General features: G+C 36.1%; 1 protein-coding gene across 5 annotated transcripts in view; it reads right to left on the reverse strand.

Moving 5' to 3' along the window:
• LOC127156274 (cytosolic carboxypeptidase 4) overlaps nucleotides 1-19,551 on the reverse strand; it is a 249,185-nt gene that overhangs the window by 171,517 nt on the left and 58,117 nt on the right. For all 5 annotated transcript variants that reach the window (XM_051099028.1, XM_051099029.1, XM_051099030.1 and 2 more), the window contains one exon: nucleotides 9,615-9,652. In XM_051099028.1, the coding sequence (XP_050954985.1) occupies nucleotides 9,615-9,652 (38 nt within the window). The remainder of the gene's footprint in view (nucleotides 1-9,614; nucleotides 9,653-19,551) is intronic.

A 19,551-nucleotide genomic window follows, 5' to 3' on the forward strand; every position in this document is an offset into this window, starting at 1 on the left:
ATCAAAAAAAGTTTTGATATATTTATGGTAGGAAATTTACAAAATATCTTCATGGAACATGATCTTTACTTAATATCCTAATGATTTTTGGCATAAAATTGTTAATTTTGACCTATACAATGTATTTTTGGCTATTGCTACAAATAAACCCGTGCTGTTTAAGACTGGTTTTGTAGTCCAGGATCACATTTTAGTAGCAAAATGTTAATTTCATGTGCAAGACTTTCGTTATGCTCAACCTAAAGCTTATAAATCAACGAGATGTTTTTGATCTGTCAAGACTGTTTAAATGCTTTCGTTTACTGGATCCTTGGACTTTCCAGGGGTTTAGCAGTTTAAAATTATGTGGTCACAACAACTTCTTTTCATTTTTAAGGTATTGTTTTCGTTAGCCTATAATGTACTAATTCAAGAGCCCGGTCTTGTGAAAATGCGTATTAATAGCATGATTTTCTGTTTCTATTTGCTGTGCTATTTATACGCTGAAATTGACTTTGGCGTGCATATGATATGCATGTGTTTGACATGCATAATATGCAGTTTCCGCGTGCATATTATACGCATCTACCCACACCCCTAATCCTACCCATTACGTATCATACGCCAAGTCATTTGAAGTCAATTTCTACGTATAAATGAGATCAGGTGACAACCGAGGTAGATACCTGAGGTAGACCGACTCCGCTTGCATTCATTCACGTGAATTGTCGAGATGAGGTGACCCCTTCTGATAGTGTGATTTATATAGTGTCATTTCTAATCACCCAGACACTGACGCTTGTCAGAACATGTCAGAAGTATAAAATGTTTAATTCCAAAACTTTGCCATTTACCAATGTGTTTTTCAAAATACCTTTTAATTTTTTAATGTTTTAACCTTTATTTATTAAATGTTACAGTCCAAGTGTATATAAATGCCTCATTCATTCAAGTAAATGCATCGGTAATTTTGCAAAATGTGTTAAATATTTTATCTACACAACTGCTGTTTCTGCTGTAATTACATGGTTTTGTAGATAAACTGTTGTGTAAATAAATTTTACTCATGCCAGCTTGATCAACTTGAGTTCTTTAATGGACTATTGCTTTCATAATAATGAGATGTTTATAGATTTGTTAAGTCATGATATTTATGTATTCTAATCTATATAATTAAAATGAAAGTAAATGTTTTGGCTAGGTAACGCTGTCAATTTAAAATGAAATATTAATGAACAGTACAAGTTAATGAACAGACTAAGTCTGGCATGCTGCGCAACGGGCCAATTCCGGCTTGGATGGATGCGGCAGTGTCGGTAGGTACGTCTGTCTCAGATTGATTGGGTCCAGAACCTGGCACTGATACACAGATATCCGGGTTGGGTTCGGCAGATGGGCAAGTCTGAAAATTGACCTGAAACTGGCCTGAGTGTACAAAGAGGGATTGTGTATGAGGTCAAAATGGTACGTTTTCACTAAACTTTAGTGGAGTCAGCAGTTTGCTTGACAGTAAATAAGGATCTAATCCTAAGGCATCTATTTAAAAAACAAACATACAAATTTGGTGATGGTGTCTATTGTTTTTTTCAGCAGGGGTAGTAAATATGCTGTCACATCTGAGACAGAAGAGAAGAAATTGTTGAATAAAGTCATTATTTTTGTTTTCTTTGTGGACAAATGTATTCTCGTACACTGTAAAAAATAAAAAACACAATTTGTTGAGTCAGCTTAAAATAATTTGTTACCCTGCTGCCTTAAAATTTTAAGTTCAGTCAATTAAAATAAGTTTAGTTTACTTCATGTTAAGTTGTACTAAGTAACAACTTAGATATTTGTGTTTGCTAAACTTAACAGATGGGTAAGTAACCCAGCTGCCTTAAAATTTGAAGTTGATTCAACTTAAATATCTAAGTTGTCACTTAGTATAATTTAACATTTCAAGTTGAATAAACTTTTTTTTTTAAATTGACTGAGCTTAAAATTTTAAGCCAGCCAGGTTACAAATTATTTTAAGTTGACTCAAATTGTTTTTTACAGTGTAGCTTCATAACATTACGGTTGAAACACTGATGCCACAAGAAGCATTTTAACAATGTCCTTACTAACATTTTGGGCCTTGAATGTGTCAGTTGCATTGCTGTTTATGCAGGGTCAGAAAGCTTTTGGATTTAATCAAAATATTTTAATTTGTGTTTCAAAGATGAAAGAAGGTCTTACGGGTTTAGAACGACACAAGGGTTCATTTTTGGGTGAACTATCCCTTTAAGAAAGGATTCGAGCCATATCAAAGTATACTGAGAACTCTTTTGTTTATTACCAGTGCTGGCAGAATATGCGTTTAGAAAAAACAAAAAGAAAGAAACATTGCTCATGCGCAACAGCGCATTATTATTTGTCTGGGTCTTAATGTACCAAAAAAGATGCATATCACTCATCATCATTCCTTCCTAGTCCTTTGTCCAGAAAGCTCCCAAATAATTAAAGTCTAACAGGCTGACATCCATTTAACAAAGAACACAGTGTCCATCTGAATATGAGCCAGATTTGTTTTTGAGGAGAAAGCAGCTTTTGCTAACTAGCATGTTAGAAACAGGCTAATATTTATTGGAAGTATCAATGTATCATTCATATTCAAATTGACCTCTTTTTCACTCTCACTTTCTCATGTCACGCTCTGTTGTGCTGTTTATTAATAAAATGTAATAAGAACATACATCATTCGGGCACTAAAGAGCCATATCAACAGAATGCAATAACACTGGGATGATGGAGAGGGAACAAAAAAAGCATGTGACTCTGCCTGTCAGAGCGAAAAGATTTCTCAGTATGGCACAAAAGGTTAAATGAGATCAAAAACAAGATGGCGGAGAAAGAGCCACTCTGGGCGAAGACTTAATTTCCGTTCTTTAAGCCAGTGACAGGTCTGGTGCCTGAGGTAAGCGCGGTTATGTCTCATAGCAGCTCTTATGCTCCATGTCGTGAGTCAGTATATCGTGAATGAGGATACGGACACTAGCAAGAGACTTGTTCTACTAAATATTAGGACAATGATGACTTGATAACTCATGTCAATCAAAATGTTCATGTCTTTCTTTCTTCAGTCGAAAAGAAATGAAGGTTTTTGAAGAAAACATTCCAGGAGTTTTCTCCATTTAGTGGACTTCAATGGGAGTCAGCAGGTTTAAGGGCCAAATTGCAGATTCTAAGGGCTTTACACAAATCCAGCCAAGGAATAAGAGTCTTATCTAGTGAAACGGTTGGTCATTTTCTAAAAAAAAAAAATATATATATTTCTATACTTTTTTTTTTTTTTTTTAAATCACAAATGCTTGTCTTGCACTAGCAATTGTGGAAAGGTCACGCATGACGTAGGAGGAAGTACCGACCCAGTGTTTACAAAGCGAACGCGCAAAGAAAGTCAAATGCCCTTTACAAATGTTGGTCGATTTTGACGTTGAAGGAGAAAATGAGATGGAGTTTTTCCAAAGTCCTGGAATGTTCCTCAAAAACCTTAGTTTCTTTTCGAGTGAAGAAAGACAGACATGAGCATCTTGGAAGACACGGGGGCGAGTAAATTATCCAGAAATGTTTATTCTGAAAGTGAATTAAGGTCATCGGATGCCCATTTTCCACAAGTTGATATGATTCTTTAGGGTCTTAATGAAAAGAATTGAAAAATTCTCAATAGTAGTGTAAAACAACACCCTTTTTTACCTTACCAAAATCAGCTCTGCAAAAATCATCCCATTCTGGTCAAGGCTGCTTTAAATGCAAATGAGCTCTGCTCGCCCCGCCCCTCTCTTCTCTCTGTGGAGTGACGAGCCTATTTATTTTAGCTGTGTTTAGCCACTAAACTTGCTAACTAGCACGTTATTAGGAAAGGCGATTGCAAAGATTCATAAAAAAAAACCCTTATACTCACTTCTGCTGTAAGTGAAGCAGAATCATAATTGATTCGCGCGAACATAGACAGATATGTAGATCGGGAGACACATTCCTTTCACAAACAAACGTGATCCACATCATCTTTAGCAGCTCAGATGTCGGGAGTAAATGACGACCACTACGTTCATTATTACATCCAGCAACACAACACCTCAATCACTTAATTAATACTGTGACAGTCAGTTTTCTTTTTACATGTACAATAATTTTCTGTCAACTCTATTTGAGAATATTGAATAAGAAATTATAAAACACCAGGGATGCAATTCTTAGTTAATGCCAAAAAGATCTTAGCAACCTAATTAACTTGATATTTAATATAAAAATGAAAACATTGCTACAGACACAAGCAGTCCACTAGGAATTCATAAAGCGACTTAATTTAATCACAGCTTTAGATGAACCAAAATGTTCACATCATTGCTACACTTAGTATTCAATGTTTTGTATGAATGAGCACTTCATTCAGATCTGTTTTGTAGTTTTTATTTTAAACTTTTAAAAACCTAGTGAGCTGTTTTGTTGTCCACGAGAATTTAGCATTAGTACGTTGCTGAGCTAACAAAACTGAGCTAACTGAAACAAGCATACAAATACATTACACAATGAATTACAGTTGAGGTCAAAAGTTTACATCCCCCTTTCAGAATCTGCAAAATGTTAATTATTTTACCAAAATAAGAGGGATTATACAAAATGCATGTTATTGTTTATTTAGTACTGACTTTAATAAGATATTTCACATAAAATATGTTTACATATAGTCCACAAGATAAAATAATAGTTGAATTTATAAAAATGACCTTGTTCAAAAGTTTACATCCACTTGATTCTTAATACTGTGTTCTTACCTGAATGATCCACAGCTGTGTTTTTTGTTTAGTGACAGTCGTTCAATACTCCCCTGTTTGTCCTACAAGTTCTTTGGTTTTTCAGTAGTTTTTGGGTATTTGAACCCTTTCCAACAATGACTGTATGATTTTGAGATCCATCTTTTCACACTGAGTACAACTGAGGGACTCACATGCAACTATTACAGAAGGTTCAAACGCTCACTGATGCTCCAGAAGGAAACACGACGCCGGGGGTGAAAACCTTTTGAGTCTGAAGATTAGGGTAAAAGTAACTTGTTTTGTCTTCTGGGAAACTTCTTCTGTAGCCTCTAAAGGGCAGTACTAAATGAAAAAAACATTATATTTAGGCAAAAAATGTACACATCTCCATTCTGTTCAAAAGTTTTCACCCTGGTGAAAACAGGTACTAAATTAACAACATGCGTTTTGTATGATCCCTCTTTTTTTGCCAAAATAATTAACATTTTGCAGATTCTGAAAGGAGGGTGGTTTTGACCTCGACTGTATATTAAAAATGTGTTGTTTTGTCAGCCATCTTGCATACATTTTTCAGTTTGTTGCTTACAGAATTGCCTTCTTTATAAAAAAAAGACATGCCTTATATAACAACATAAACAAAATTAACAGAATACAGATACAAATCTGTATGTTAAATGAAAATACAGCATACATAAAAAAAACAAATGCAGATATTATACAGCTCTGACTGTAAAAACAAAAAAAAAAAAAAAAAAAAAAAAAAACACTGTCGCTTGTTTATCTATCAGCAGATAACCCTTAACCAAACTGCTTATTCAAATGAACTAAATGCTTACAGCACTGCACTAAACCTAGTCCATTTGGGACCAACTACTTCATGTTGATCTGCTTTGTGGTTTCAGAAATTCACTAATAGCATTACAAAGAGACAACCAACTCTTCACAATGCTATTGGTGGAGTGGATATTGTAGTTCATGCGTACAATTAAACAGAGGTATTTTTGTACCCAGGGCTTATGCAAATGTTTTTACAAGTCCACCTCTGGGACTCCACAAACACCTAAAACAGATGCACAGGAAACAGCTATGATTAAATGGCCATTTGGTATTATTCCAAATGGAAAGTGATGCATTTTAATGCCATTAGCTCATTGTGGCATTCTGCATTGTTTGAATCTATCTATCTATCTATCTATCTATCTGAAGAGAGGATTTATTTCAGATTTACTGTGTGACTTCCACTGATCTCTTTCCAGGATTGAAGTGACATTATTAAATCAATGTTTGAAAGCCTGCCTGCAAAACTGTCAAAAGAATTTCCACTCTCCTTGTTTTAAGAGAAATCCACCAAGCTCAGTATTCAGCTGGTTCCTCCATAAATCTCTCCAGCCGAAGACGCTCTGAGAAGGGGCAGGGGGCTCCATACGAGGGAGTTTGCTGGACTCTCAGCCCAAAGTCTCCTTGCTTCTGATGAAGGGGTTGGAAAGCGGCCAATGGTGCTGTGCACTCAGTGCATCTAATGGAGGCCGTGGCGGAGAGCGGCGGGAGTGTTTGCAATATGAAGGTCAACGATATTTACTTCCACGCGCGCAAAACAATCACTGATGGAATTACAAAAGGAAATAAGGGAAAAAGAACACCACTTTCGTGTTGTTCTGAGTAGTTCCGAAGCCTTGGGAATAATCTTTTATAATGGAGAGCTGAAACCGTGTTGTGTGTTGTGAATCTACTTTCTTGGCTTGTATTCCTCCTGAACTCCCACTATGGGAGTCATGAACTTAAAAAACACTGCAGTTCTATGACTTGCACAAATACAGCGATCTGAAATATTAATGTCTGCAATGGTTTCTATCAGGCTTGGGCTTCTTGAAGGATTTTTGGTGCTGCTAATGCAGCCAGAGGGTTTCTAGGAGTTCTATGAATACAGTAGAATATCATGTCTCAGAATATGGAAATGTCCTGTCATGGTGGACTCCGGAGATTCTGTGGAGATTCTTATAATCACTGTTCTGTAGTGTAGAAAACATGACAATACGTCTCCGAAGCTCGCTGGAGGAAATACGGCCACGTTAGATGATTATCAAGCGCTCGCCACGTCCTCAGGAGAAATAAAAAGCGTGCAGACAAAAGGCACAGACAACTTCGCTTTGCCCGACGGAGGAGAATTAATTGCGGCATCACTGGCCAGACGTGTTTCTTTTAGAGGAGGCTCCTAAAAGCCCCACAGAGCATTACGTTATTCACAGGCTCACTGACTGCAGAGCATCAACAGGTGCAGCGGCTGTGTTCTTAATGCGAGAGCGCAGGACGGAACTCACAGAGTCACACTGCCCCCTGCAGGATGAGAGATGAAATGCAAGTAGAAAACCCCTGCACTGAAACACAGCAGCAATGGGATAGATAAATGGCTGCATATGCTCTGATTGTCCTCTCTTTTTGATCATGGTGCAGAGTGTGCTTAGATTAAAGCAATATCTCATATTTCAGTAATAAACTGTTTTTGAAAAGGTGTATAATTTAACAGATCACCAACAAATTGATAAAGGTATTTTTGGCCATCTGCAAGTCATTTTTGACAATTAAAAAGTGTATTGGTAAATTGCATATATAAAAAGCAAATTCTAAGTATTCTATATATTATTTGTATAGGTTACACATACACACACACACATATGGAATTGATTGATCATATCCAAAATATCAGTTTGTGTTTACATAATATTAGTGCTGTCAAATCGATTAATCGTGATTAATCACATCCAAAATACGAGTTTGTCTTTACATAATATCAGTGCTGTCAAATCGATTAATCGCATCCAAAATACGAGTTTGTGTTTACATAATATTAGTGCTGTCAAAACGATTAATCGCTATTCATCGCATCCAAAATACGAATTTGTGTTTACATAATATTAGTGGTCAAATTGATTAATCACGATTAATCGCATCCAAAATACGAGTTTGTGTTTACATAATATTAGTGCTGTCAAATCGATTAATCACGATTAATCGCATCCAAAATAAAAGTTTGTTTAAATAATATGTGTATGTGCTCTGTATATTTATGTGTGTATATAAAAATTTCAGAAATATACGTAATTTATATTAGAAATTATTCAGATATAAAATATATGAAATCTGTATTTCATTACTGTGTGTGAGTGAGTGTGTGTGTGTGTGTATATAGACACAAACAAACACACATATACAAACTCATGTATTAAATAAATTCAGTGCACACAGACTGAAGTAGTTTAAGTCTTTGGTTGTTTTAATTGTGATGATTTTGGCTCACATTTAACAAAAACCCACCAATTCACTATCTCAACAAATTAGAATATGGTGACATGCCATTCAGCTAATCAACTCAAAACACCTGCAAAGGTTTCCTGAGCCTTCAAAATGGTCTCTCAGTTTGGTTAACTAGGCTACACAATCATGGGGAAGACTGCTGATCTGACAGTTGTCCAGAAGACAATCATTGACTCCCTTCACAAGCCACAAACATTCATTGCCAAAGAAGCTGGCTGTTCACAGAGTGCTGTATCCAAGCATGTTAACAGAAAGTTGAGTGGAAGGAAAAAGTGTGGAAGAAAAAGATGCACAACCAACTGAGAGAACCGCAGCCTTGAGAGGCTTGTCAAGCAAAATCGATTCAAGAATTTGGGTGAACTTCACAAGAAATGGACTGAGGCTGGGGTCAAGGCATCAAGAGCCACCACACACAGACGTGTCAAGGAATTTGGCTACAGTTGTCGTATTCCTCTTGTTAAGCCACTCCTGAACCACAGACAATGTCAGAGGAGTCTTACCTGGGCTAAGGAGAAGAAGAAATGTACTGTTGCCCTGTGATCCAAAGTCCTCTTTTCAGATGAGAGCAAGTTTTGTATTTCATTTGGAAACCAAGGTCCTAGAGTCTGGAGGATGGATGGAGAAGCTCATAACCCAAGTTGCTTGAAGTCCAGTGTTACGTTTCCACAGTCTATTATGATTTGGGGTGCAATGTCATCTGCTGGTGTTGGTCCACTGTGTTTTTTAAAATCCAAAGTCGCTGCACCTGTTTACCAAGAAATTTTAGAGCACTTCATGCTTCCTTCTGCTGACCAGCTTTTTAAAGATGCTGATTTCATTTTCCAGCAGGATTTGGCACCTGCCCACACTGCCAAAAGCACCAAAAGTTGGTTAAATGACCATGGTGTTAGTGTGCTTGACTGGCCAGCAAACTCCCCAGACCTGAACCCCATAGAGAATCTATGGGTATTGTCAAGAGGAAAACGAGAAACAAGAGACCAAAAAATGCAGGCCTGGGCTTCCATACCACCTCAGCAGTGCCACAGACTGATCACCTCCATGCCACGCCGAATTGAGGCAGCAATTAAAGCAAATAGAGCCCCTACCAAGTATTGAGTACATATACAGTAAATTAACATACTTTCCAGAAGGTCAACAATTCACTTTTTTTTTTTTTTTTTATTGGTCTTATGAAGTATTCTAATTTTTTGAGACAGTGAATTGGTGGGTTTTTGTTAAATGTGAGCCAAAATCAGCACAATTAAAAGAACCAAAAACTTAAACTACTTAAGTCTGTATACACATACACATACTCACTCACACACAGTAATGAAATACAGATTTCACATATTTTATATCTGAATAAGTTATAATACATGCATGCATGCATGCATATATGTGTATAAACACACATATATATTTTAAGGTTTGCTGTCTACTATATAAAGTAAACAGCAAACCTTTGGAACAAAGCTGTGGAGCTAAGCATGCTGGGAGATTTTGTCCCCAGAAACATTATTGCGATGCCCCAGCATGTTCACAGAATTTAAAGCAAGAGAAACTTACTTGAGCATAACATTGCAGCGAACGCGTCGACGGCCGCCCTGTGAAACAACAGAAAACATATCTTACATTAAAAAAAATGTACATGAAGCATTCATTTCTGCAGTTATGTCATGCCCGCAGCAGTCTACCCCCCTCCAAACATGCATAAAGCTAAGTACCACGGGCACACATCCAGTTCCACTTAGCATTGGGCTGGGTGGTGGAGAGGCTGCCGCCTTATATAAAAAAAAGATTCCCGTCATTGTGATCATGAGCATTTATTTTGCAGCAACAGAGCTGCTGATTCAGCACAGCCTCCATATTCCTCTACCCAATGCGCAAGGGGCGAACATACAATAATTATGAATGACTTTGCAACAATCTGCCAATAAATATCGCCACCAGCCTGTCGGCTTGACAGAATCCAATGTCTTGAAATATGGGGAGAGAGCAAGCTACGTTTTTAAGCTTCAGAGATGGAAAAGCTGAGAATGAAGATTAAGAAAAAGCTTAATCAAGAAAGAAAGAAAAAGAAAAGAACTCTACTTTCTACACTTTGCAGCATGTTGTGCAAGACCAAATCAAGTGGTTCAATTCAGTCTGAGCCAAAGAAAGACTTCACTCCGATTAATCCAACCAATCAAAACCCCAACCCTAAAATTAGAGCTATTACTGGTTATTTTTCAGAGCTAGAAGCATGTTCTTCTTGTGTAAAATCCATATAGCAGTGTAGAAGACATACTATTGTAACATACCTCTTATTTCACCTCATTAATCATTTCATTGTGTGTCTTATTGTACGCTTGGATTCTTTTCTTCAACTACATAATCTTGGTCCTTCACGTGTGCGGCACAACGGTCTCCTTTGTGCCATCTGCGCAAACAATATTATCAAGCCAATTTCGACTCTCATCATATCACAATTGGAATCATCTCGGAGAGTTTTTGATAGGGGTCACACTGCAGCGTGGACCACGTTATCAATGCCGCTGGGATCAAGAAAAGACACTGAGCAGATCAATGTCAACACCACGTGTGTTGAAAACACATGCACAGTGAACAACAGCATTGGGCCTATTATCTACATGGGGGTATTTGGCTTTAAATGCTGCCCTTGTCATTCAACTATCAGCCTCTGCTATTGTTTGCTGTCCATGTAGTCTCAGACTTAAACAGAATGTTCACAGACCATCTGGTGAATGTTCCAGGCAAAATGGAAAAGATCTTAGATCTGGCAAATTCTAACCTCATTTGAATTGAGAATGTCTGAATTCATAGACTGAATTGTGGTAGCAAACAGGATGCACTGAATATAAGAAAACAGTATTAAAATTAACTGAAATTTTGAGAAATTCATGGACAGTTCACCCAAAAATGTCAATGCACTCATCCTCAAGCTATCCTAGCTGTATATGGCTTTCTTCTTTCAGACGAATGCAAGTGGAGTTACATTAAAAAAATGCCCTGGCTCTTACAAGCTTTATAATGGCAGTGAATGACTGTTGAGATTTCTATAGTACAATAAAGTGCATCCACCCATCATTAAAAATACTCCACACGACTCTGAGGAATACAAAAGGCATTCTGAAGTGAATCAATGCGATTGTGTAAGACAAATATCCATATTTCAAACTTTATAAATTGTAATCTCTACATTGCATACAGTGCTTTGCAAAAGTATTCATACCCCTTTAATTTTTACATGTTGCAGCCTTATGTTAAACTGCTTTAAATGACTTTTTTCCCACATCAGTTTAAACTCCATACATTGTAATAACAAAGCAAAAAACAGATTTGTGACAACTTTGCAAATTTATTAAAAATAAAACACTGAAATAAGAACACTGCATAAATATTCATACCCTTAAATCAGTACTTAGTTGAAGCACCTTTACAGCTTCAAGTCTTTAGGTGATGTAACAAGTTTTGCACATCTGCATTTGGCAATTATCTGCCATTCTTCTCCTCACCTCTTGCAAAAATATTGTAAAAACTTTAATTTGCTGTAAAGTTGCTTTGCAACAATATGTATTGTGAAAGGTGCTATACAAATAAATTTGAATTGTTTTGAAAACCTCTTCCGCTCTCAAGCTCTGTCAGCTTGGATGGGGACTGGCAGACATTTTCAGGTTTTTCAGAAATGTTTGATTGGGTTCAAGCCCAGGTTGTGGCTGGGCCACACCTGCTGTGTGCTTAGGGTCATTCTCCTATTGAAAGGTGAACCTTCTGCCAAGTCTGAGGTTCTGAATGCTCTGGACTGGGTTTTCATTAAGGCTATCTCTATATTTTGCTGTGTTGAGCTTTCCTTCAACTCTGGCGAGTCCCTCAGCCCCTGCCGCTGAAAAACAGCCCCATAGCATGAGGCTGATACCACCACACTTTACTGTTAGGAGGGTACTCTGCAGGTGATGAGCAGTGCCTGGTTTCTTTCAAACATGATGCTTGGAACTGAGGTTCATCAAACCAGAGAATCTTGTTTCTCACGATCTGAGAGTTCTTTAGGTGCTTTGTTGCAAATTCCAAGTTGGTTTTCATGCATCTTCACTTAGAGATGAGTTTGACCACACCGCCATAATGACTAGATTGGTGGAGTGTTGCAGTGATGTTTGTCCTTCAGTAAGTTCTTCCATCTGCATATATGATCATGGAGCTCAACTAGAGAGACCATCAGCTTCTTGGTCACCACTCTAACCAAGCCCCTTCTCCATCAGTTGCTCAGTTTGGCCAGGAGGCCAGCTTTAGGAAGAGTCCTAGCTGTTCCACACTTCTTCCATTATGGATGATGGAGTCTACATGCTTCTGTGAACCTTCAATGCAGCAGATTTTTTTCTGAACACTTCCCTAGATGTGCGGCTTGATGCAATCCTGTTTCTGAGCTCTACAGGCAGTCTTTTTTTAACTTAGGGACTGTTTTTTGCTCTAATATGCATTTTCAGCTGTTCAACCTTTTAATGAAAGGTATGTGGCTTTGCAAATCCTACTCATTCAAATGAATTTGCCACAAGTTAACTCCACTCAAAGAGTAGTAACATCTACAAGTGATATTGAGTGCTCCTGAGCTCAATTTCAAGTGTCTCAGAAAAGGGTATGAATAAGTATGCAATGAAACAATTTGAGTTTTTTATTTCTAATAAATCTGCATACTTGTTACAACCCTGTTTTTTGCTTTGTCATTATGGTGTATAGAGTGCTTATGGTGTATACACTGCAGCACAAAATCTGGGGTATGAATGCTTTTGCAAGACACCGTAGATAGACTTTATCTCTAGGCCAGACTTTATCTCTCTCTCAGTTTCTCTGGTCACACCATGGGATGGAAAATGTTGAAAAGCTCATTGACTTACAGCAGTTTGTAGCTGAACCCCTACAGTGCACAACATTGTTAAGTCTCCATCACAGAGACAATATGTCACTCCCTGTTCACCAACCGCAAGAGAGCACAAACAGCCCAGCGGTGGAGCAGACAGGAGCTTCGCTGACGCAAAACCGCTATTCTGTCCTCTGGATAGTCAAGCCGCTTTACCCACAGCCTCTCTGTTTGCGGACACGGGGAGCTCCATAAAGAAATCATATCATATCTTGCCTCTGCCGCTGTCGGAGTCTTTGAGTCACGCTGCCGACATTAATGCAAACAGTGGCATATTGCAATTTCGGAGGCAGGCAAATGCCATTGTTTCCCCAAGCTAACGGCCTGTCGCTTCTTTGAAATGACACGGAGTATCAGTCGGTAGGACTACGAGCATCAGTGCGCAGATGTTCCGCTGGGATTTGAGCTACGAGGCCGAGCTGTCAGCAGAAAGCCAGCAGACAAATTTGACAATATGGAAGATCTGTTGATCTGTTCTGCCTGTGCGCAGAGATTTTTTTTTCATATTCATCAGAGAGAATGAACAGAGAGAAATTCTCAATGTTGATTTGAACTCTTTGCAGCGCACTGTAAAAGCCTCAGAGGCTGTTTTTAACCCATGTACTGTGTATTACAGAGATATATGCTTTCAAGTGATACTGAAGTGCTGTCAGCGGTCTGGAGGGATTTGTATGTGTGGATGGAACGGCTTATGACATTTATACTCTGAGTTTACATGATTTCAGCATGGGCAAAACAGTCCCGTGAAGAGGGACACTGGATCTGAAAGTGCAACTTTCACAGGCTGATCAGTTCATTGAAGTGTTTAAAAAGTGAAATACATAATCACAAAATAGAAAGAAAAACATGCCCCAGTGGTATCTGGCCATGTTAAAAAAAAAAATAAAATAAAATAAAAAAAACCTTTTGCATTTGTACATGTGCACACACAATCATAAGTTAAAGAAATTGCAATATGAACAGGAGTAACAATTAAATAAAATGAATAAAATGAATAATAATAATAATAACAATAATAATATTGAATAACAAACAAACAATAATAAACCCAAAAATGATTTCATTAATAAATAAGTCACAAGAAATATTAACAATACCAATAAAATTAGTAGTAATAATACTACTACTAATAATAATACATTTAACATAACTGTACCTACTATTATTCATTATAATATTCTTCCAAAAATGATATGATTAAAAAGTTAAAAGAAATATTTATATTAATAGGCGTAATAATTAAATAAAAAGAGTAATAAAATAATAATAAAATAATAATAATAATAATACATTTAGCATGAATGTATTTATTATTATGCATTAGAATATTTACCCAAAAATGATTTCATTAATAAAACAAGTTAAAAGAAATATTAATATTGATATGAGTAACAATACCAATAAAATTAGTAATAATAATAATAATAATAATAATAATAATACATTTAACATGAGTGTACTTATTATTATTATTTGTTATAATATTCATTCAAAAATGATTTCATTAATAAGTTAAAAGAAATATTAATATTTACAGGAGCATTACCAACATTACCAATTAAATGAGTAATAACAATATTACTACCACCACCACTACTACTACTAATACATTTAACATGACTATTTATTATTATTCATTATAATATTCATCCAAAAATAATTTAATTAATAAGCTAAAAGAAATGTTAATATAATATTAATAGGAGTAACAATACCAATTAAATGAGTAGTAATAATAATATTACTACTAATATTACTACTACTACTACTACTACTACTACTACTACTACTACTGCTAATACATTTAACATGACTGTATTTATTATTATCCATTATAATATTCATAAAATTATTTTATTAATAAAATAAGCTAGAAATATTATTATTATTATTATTATTAATAATAATAATAATAATAATAAATTTTATATCACTGTATTTATTATTATTCATTATAATATTCATCCAAAAATGTTTTCATTAATAAAATAAGTTTAGAGAGATATTAATATTAATAAGAGTAACAATACCAACAAAATTAATAATAATAATTATTATTATTATTTTACTATTTATTATTATTATTTAATTTACTCAAGTTGTCATCATTACACTCTCAAGGTCAAAACCAAGACAAAAGAAGAATGTTGGTAACCAAACAGCTGATGGTAGCCATTGACTTCAAGTATGGAAAGAAAATTCTATGGAAGTCAATGGCTACCGTCAACTGTTTAATTGCCAACATTCTTCAAAAAACCTTTTGTGTTCAACAGCCAAATACAGGTTTGGAACAATTTGAGTTAATGATGACAGTTTGTATTTTTAGGTGACCTGTACCTTTAATATTACTATTAACTTGATATATTTATAGATAGATATTTTTGTATTCTAATTATAATAACATAGTTTGTCTATTTATGCATCATAACTGATTATATAACACAGGTAATGGTGATTGCATTTTAACAGTGATATCTTGCGCACTTTACACCCACTGAAAGAAATCATAACTTTTCTTTAACCAAACAGTATGTAATACTGAGGCAGCGTACACTGACTGGCAGATATATTTCTTTCCGCTGGAAATCTGGAACATTAAATTAAAAGACTTTCCGACTTTAAAACGGTTGCAAATATCATCATCTGGCAGATAAAACTCTGCGCACATGCTGTTGGCATCAGACAAGTCTTGTCAGGTAACTGTAGAGAGCCTAGAGAGGGCGCTGTACTTATTTCTGCCAACTGTTGGAAAACTGGACCGATTCCATATCATGTTGCTGAAAGATCCCTGCACACATACAGCAGATTACAGCAGAACGCCATCTAATTACAACTCTCGCTCTCCTGTACGCTTCCTGTCTTGTGGGAATTCTGACATGGACGTGCTAGACAAGAAAATCTGCATGTGCACCAAGCCGGCAAACACACGTATCAGATGTGGGTGTAATCCAGTTCTAGTCTTACATTCAATATGGCAGTTTAATTTGACTTTATCTGCCTCACAGAGCTTTGCTCCTGGAGTTAAGCAGCCAGAGAGGGTTCTTAGGTTATCGCACAGACTCGCAGAAGCATTGATTAGCTCTAGTCTTTAGTTCCGATTTAAGAGCAGCAACACAATCAGGAGAAGCTCTGGCTACTAATTGGTCAGGCCGTCAATTAGACACTGATGCTTCACTTAACCTGTTGGCAGTGAGCACCAAATTAACAAGAGAATGAGGCGAGATAGCCTGGTGCTTCAGACACTAGCGCAGACAGGCATAGCAGCACGCTACTATTTCTGCAACAGGCCTGTGTAGTATGTATACTGTGCACAAGTGTGTGACCTGAACCGTTGTTTTCAGTGCGGTAAGTGAACCAGAACTAATATCAGCAGAAGTCTCTTACTTGATCCATTATGTAAGCAATGAACAAATTTATAGGCACTTTTACTTAAAATGCATTTAAAATGCTAAATAAGTCAGCTACTGTAGTTGCTAGTCTCTAAATTAAACACACAACATGACATCAACTATGTACTGCATTCGTTATTTCCGCCACCGAATAAAAAATAAAAAAGGTAATTGCAGTTTTTATCTCACAATTCTGACTTTTTTCCTCACAATTTTGACTTTTCTTGCAAATGCAAGTTTAAATCTTGCAATTCTGACTTTTTTTTTTTGCAAATGCAAATTTAAATTGAGCAATTCTGACTTTTTCCATGCAATTCTGAGTTTTTTTTTTTCTCACAAATGCAAGTTTACTGTATATCTTGCAATTCTGATTTTTTTCTCGCAAATGCAAGTTTAAATCTTGCAATTCCGACTTGTTTCTTGCAAAGTGACTTTAAATCTTGCTATGCTGACTTTTTCCCCCCTCGCAATTCCAACTTTATTTTCCTCACAAATGAAAGTTTATATCTTGTAATTATGAATTTTTCTCGCTAATGCAAGTTCATATCTCGCAATTCTGATTTTTTTTCCTGAAATTCCAACTTTTTCTACTGTATATATCTTTCAATTCTGACTTTTTATTTGCAATTCCAAGTTTATATGCCACAATTCAGATTTTTTTTTCTTATAAATGCGAGTTTATATCTCACAATTCCAACTTTTTTCTTGCAATTCCAAGTTTATACAGTACTGTGCAAAAGTCTTAGGCCACTAGTATTTTCACCAGCTAAAAATGGTTTAAAGTAAGTTATTTTTATCTTTTGCTGTAGTGTGTCAGTAGGAAACATCAGTTTACATTTCCAAACATTCTGTTTGCCATTAATTGTAATAATCTAGTGAGATTTTTGTTTGCACAAGGAGTCTGACAACAGCCAGTGCTCCACACAAAGATCTGATCTCACCACCATTCAGTCTGTCTCTGGAATGACATGAAGAAACAGAATAACTGAAACAGACTAAATCCAGAAGAACTGTTTCAACATCTCCAAGATGTTTCAAGTAACCTACCTGCAAAGCTACCTGAAAAACTATGCACATAGGGCAAAAGCTGCTTTAAACACAAAGGATGGTCACATCAAATGCTTATTTATTTTAGCTAATAGAAGTTCATTGATAAAGAAAATCTATTTATGACATTGTTTTTGGCAGCATCCTTATTTTATGTGCCTAACTGCCTAAAAATTTTAACAGTACTGTAGGTGTAGGTCTCTTAAAGCATCTTGGAGATGTTGCCACAGTTCTTCTGGATTTAGACTGTCTCCGTTTTTGCTGTTTCTTAAGACAGACTGGATTGAATGATGGAGAGATCAGATCTTTGTTTGCACAAGGAGTCTGACAACAGCCTGTGCTCCATACAAAAATCTCACTGGATTATTATAATCAATGGCAAAATGAATGTTTAGAAATGTAAACGGATATTTCCTACTGACACACTACAGCAAAAGACTGACTTTAACTGACTTTAAACCATTTTTTAGCTGATGAAAATACTAGTGACCTAAGACTTTTGCACAGTACTGTATCTAGCAATTCTGACTTTTTTCTCACTAATTTAAGTTCATATTTCATAATTCTGACTTTTTTTCCCCTCACAATTCCAACTTTTTTCTCTTGCAATTCTGGCTTTTTTTCTTGCAAATGCAAGTTTATATCTCACAATTTTGAACATATTTCTTGCAATTCTAATTCTCACAATTCTGACTTTTTTTAAATTGCAAATACAAGTTTATATATAGCAATTCTGACATTTTTCTTGCAAATGCAAGTTTACATCTCACAATTTTGACTATTTTCCTCGTAATTCCCATTTTGTTCTTGCAAATGCAAATACCTCACAATTCTGACCTTTTCCTTCACAATTCCAACTGGTTTATATCTATATCTTATTTTTTCCTTGCAATTCCAACTTTTTTCTCTCACAATTGTCACTTTTTCTCGCAATTCCAACTTTTTCTCTCAAATCCGAGTTTACATCTCACAATTCTGACTTTTTTCTTGCAAATGCGAGTTTATATATCACAATTCTGACTTTTTCTCACAATTCTGACTAGTATATATCTAACAATTTTGACTTTTGTGTGATAGATCAATAAAACAAAAAAAAAGATAAAACAAAAGTAGACAGAACAAACAAATGATAGAACTGAAAGATATTTGTTCATTCATTAAAGTATATTATGTTGTGCTGTCTGTGGTTATGTTGTACATCCTTTCACATCAACAGAGAAGTGCACTTCTCTCGAAATCCCCCTTACAAAGTGTAGGGAGCAGTGAACACTACGTACGTACCCTCTGAATCGGAACACAGCTTGGATCAGGGTTTGCTGCTCTGGGCAGCATCAGGACACACTCAACAAGTGCTGCACACTTCATATAGGAATTCATTTCCTGTCACTGTAGGTCAAGCACTGTTTACCCAAGTTAGGCTAGTAACTGCCAATCAGCACCTAGCTAACATATCTTCGCAGCGCACAGTTGCCAAACCCCAGTAAACAAGCATCTTCTGAGCATTTCAATGAGCATGTTTGCTATAATGAGTTGGATTGTGCATGCAAATTTCCCAGGACTGGATTTGATCTATGAGTTGCAATATAAGACACTAATTATACAAGGCCAGCACACCGAGGAAGGCATCTTACAATTGTGTTAGCACTTCTGTTTGATAATATGTCATGCCACATGTGGTGCAGCAAACAAATGCACAACCCCCTACAGTCAGCCTACTAATTTCAACAGAACCCACCCACTTTCCTGTGTAGGGAAAACACATGTTCGGCAAATCTGTGGATATTACTCCAAAAAAAAAAAAAAACACATTTTTATTAAGAAATTAAGACGCTAAATATCTAAACTCATGTTTACAGAAACAAGAAACTATTTCTGACACATTCAAAAAAAAAAAGTAAGCCTTGTTATCTTTGACAAACAAGCTCAGTTTTGGAGCACAAACACTTAACAGAAAATTGACATTAAGATTATGCTTTGGCCTTTTCTATAGCAAGGTAAGCAGGATTGCAACTGCAGGTGAGAGAGAGAGACTCGCCTTGCAGAGAGACTTAAAATTCAGAATTTCTGACCTTCTGCTGTTGGAAAAATTTGATATCATGGAAAGTCATATTATGTCTGTACATTTAGTGGACCACACACTCAGATTCTAGGTGAT

Source organism: Labeo rohita, chromosome 25, assembly GCF_022985175.1.
Source record: "Labeo rohita strain BAU-BD-2019 chromosome 25, IGBB_LRoh.1.0, whole genome shotgun sequence".
Taxonomy (NCBI): Eukaryota; Metazoa; Chordata; class Actinopteri; order Cypriniformes; family Cyprinidae; genus Labeo; species Labeo rohita.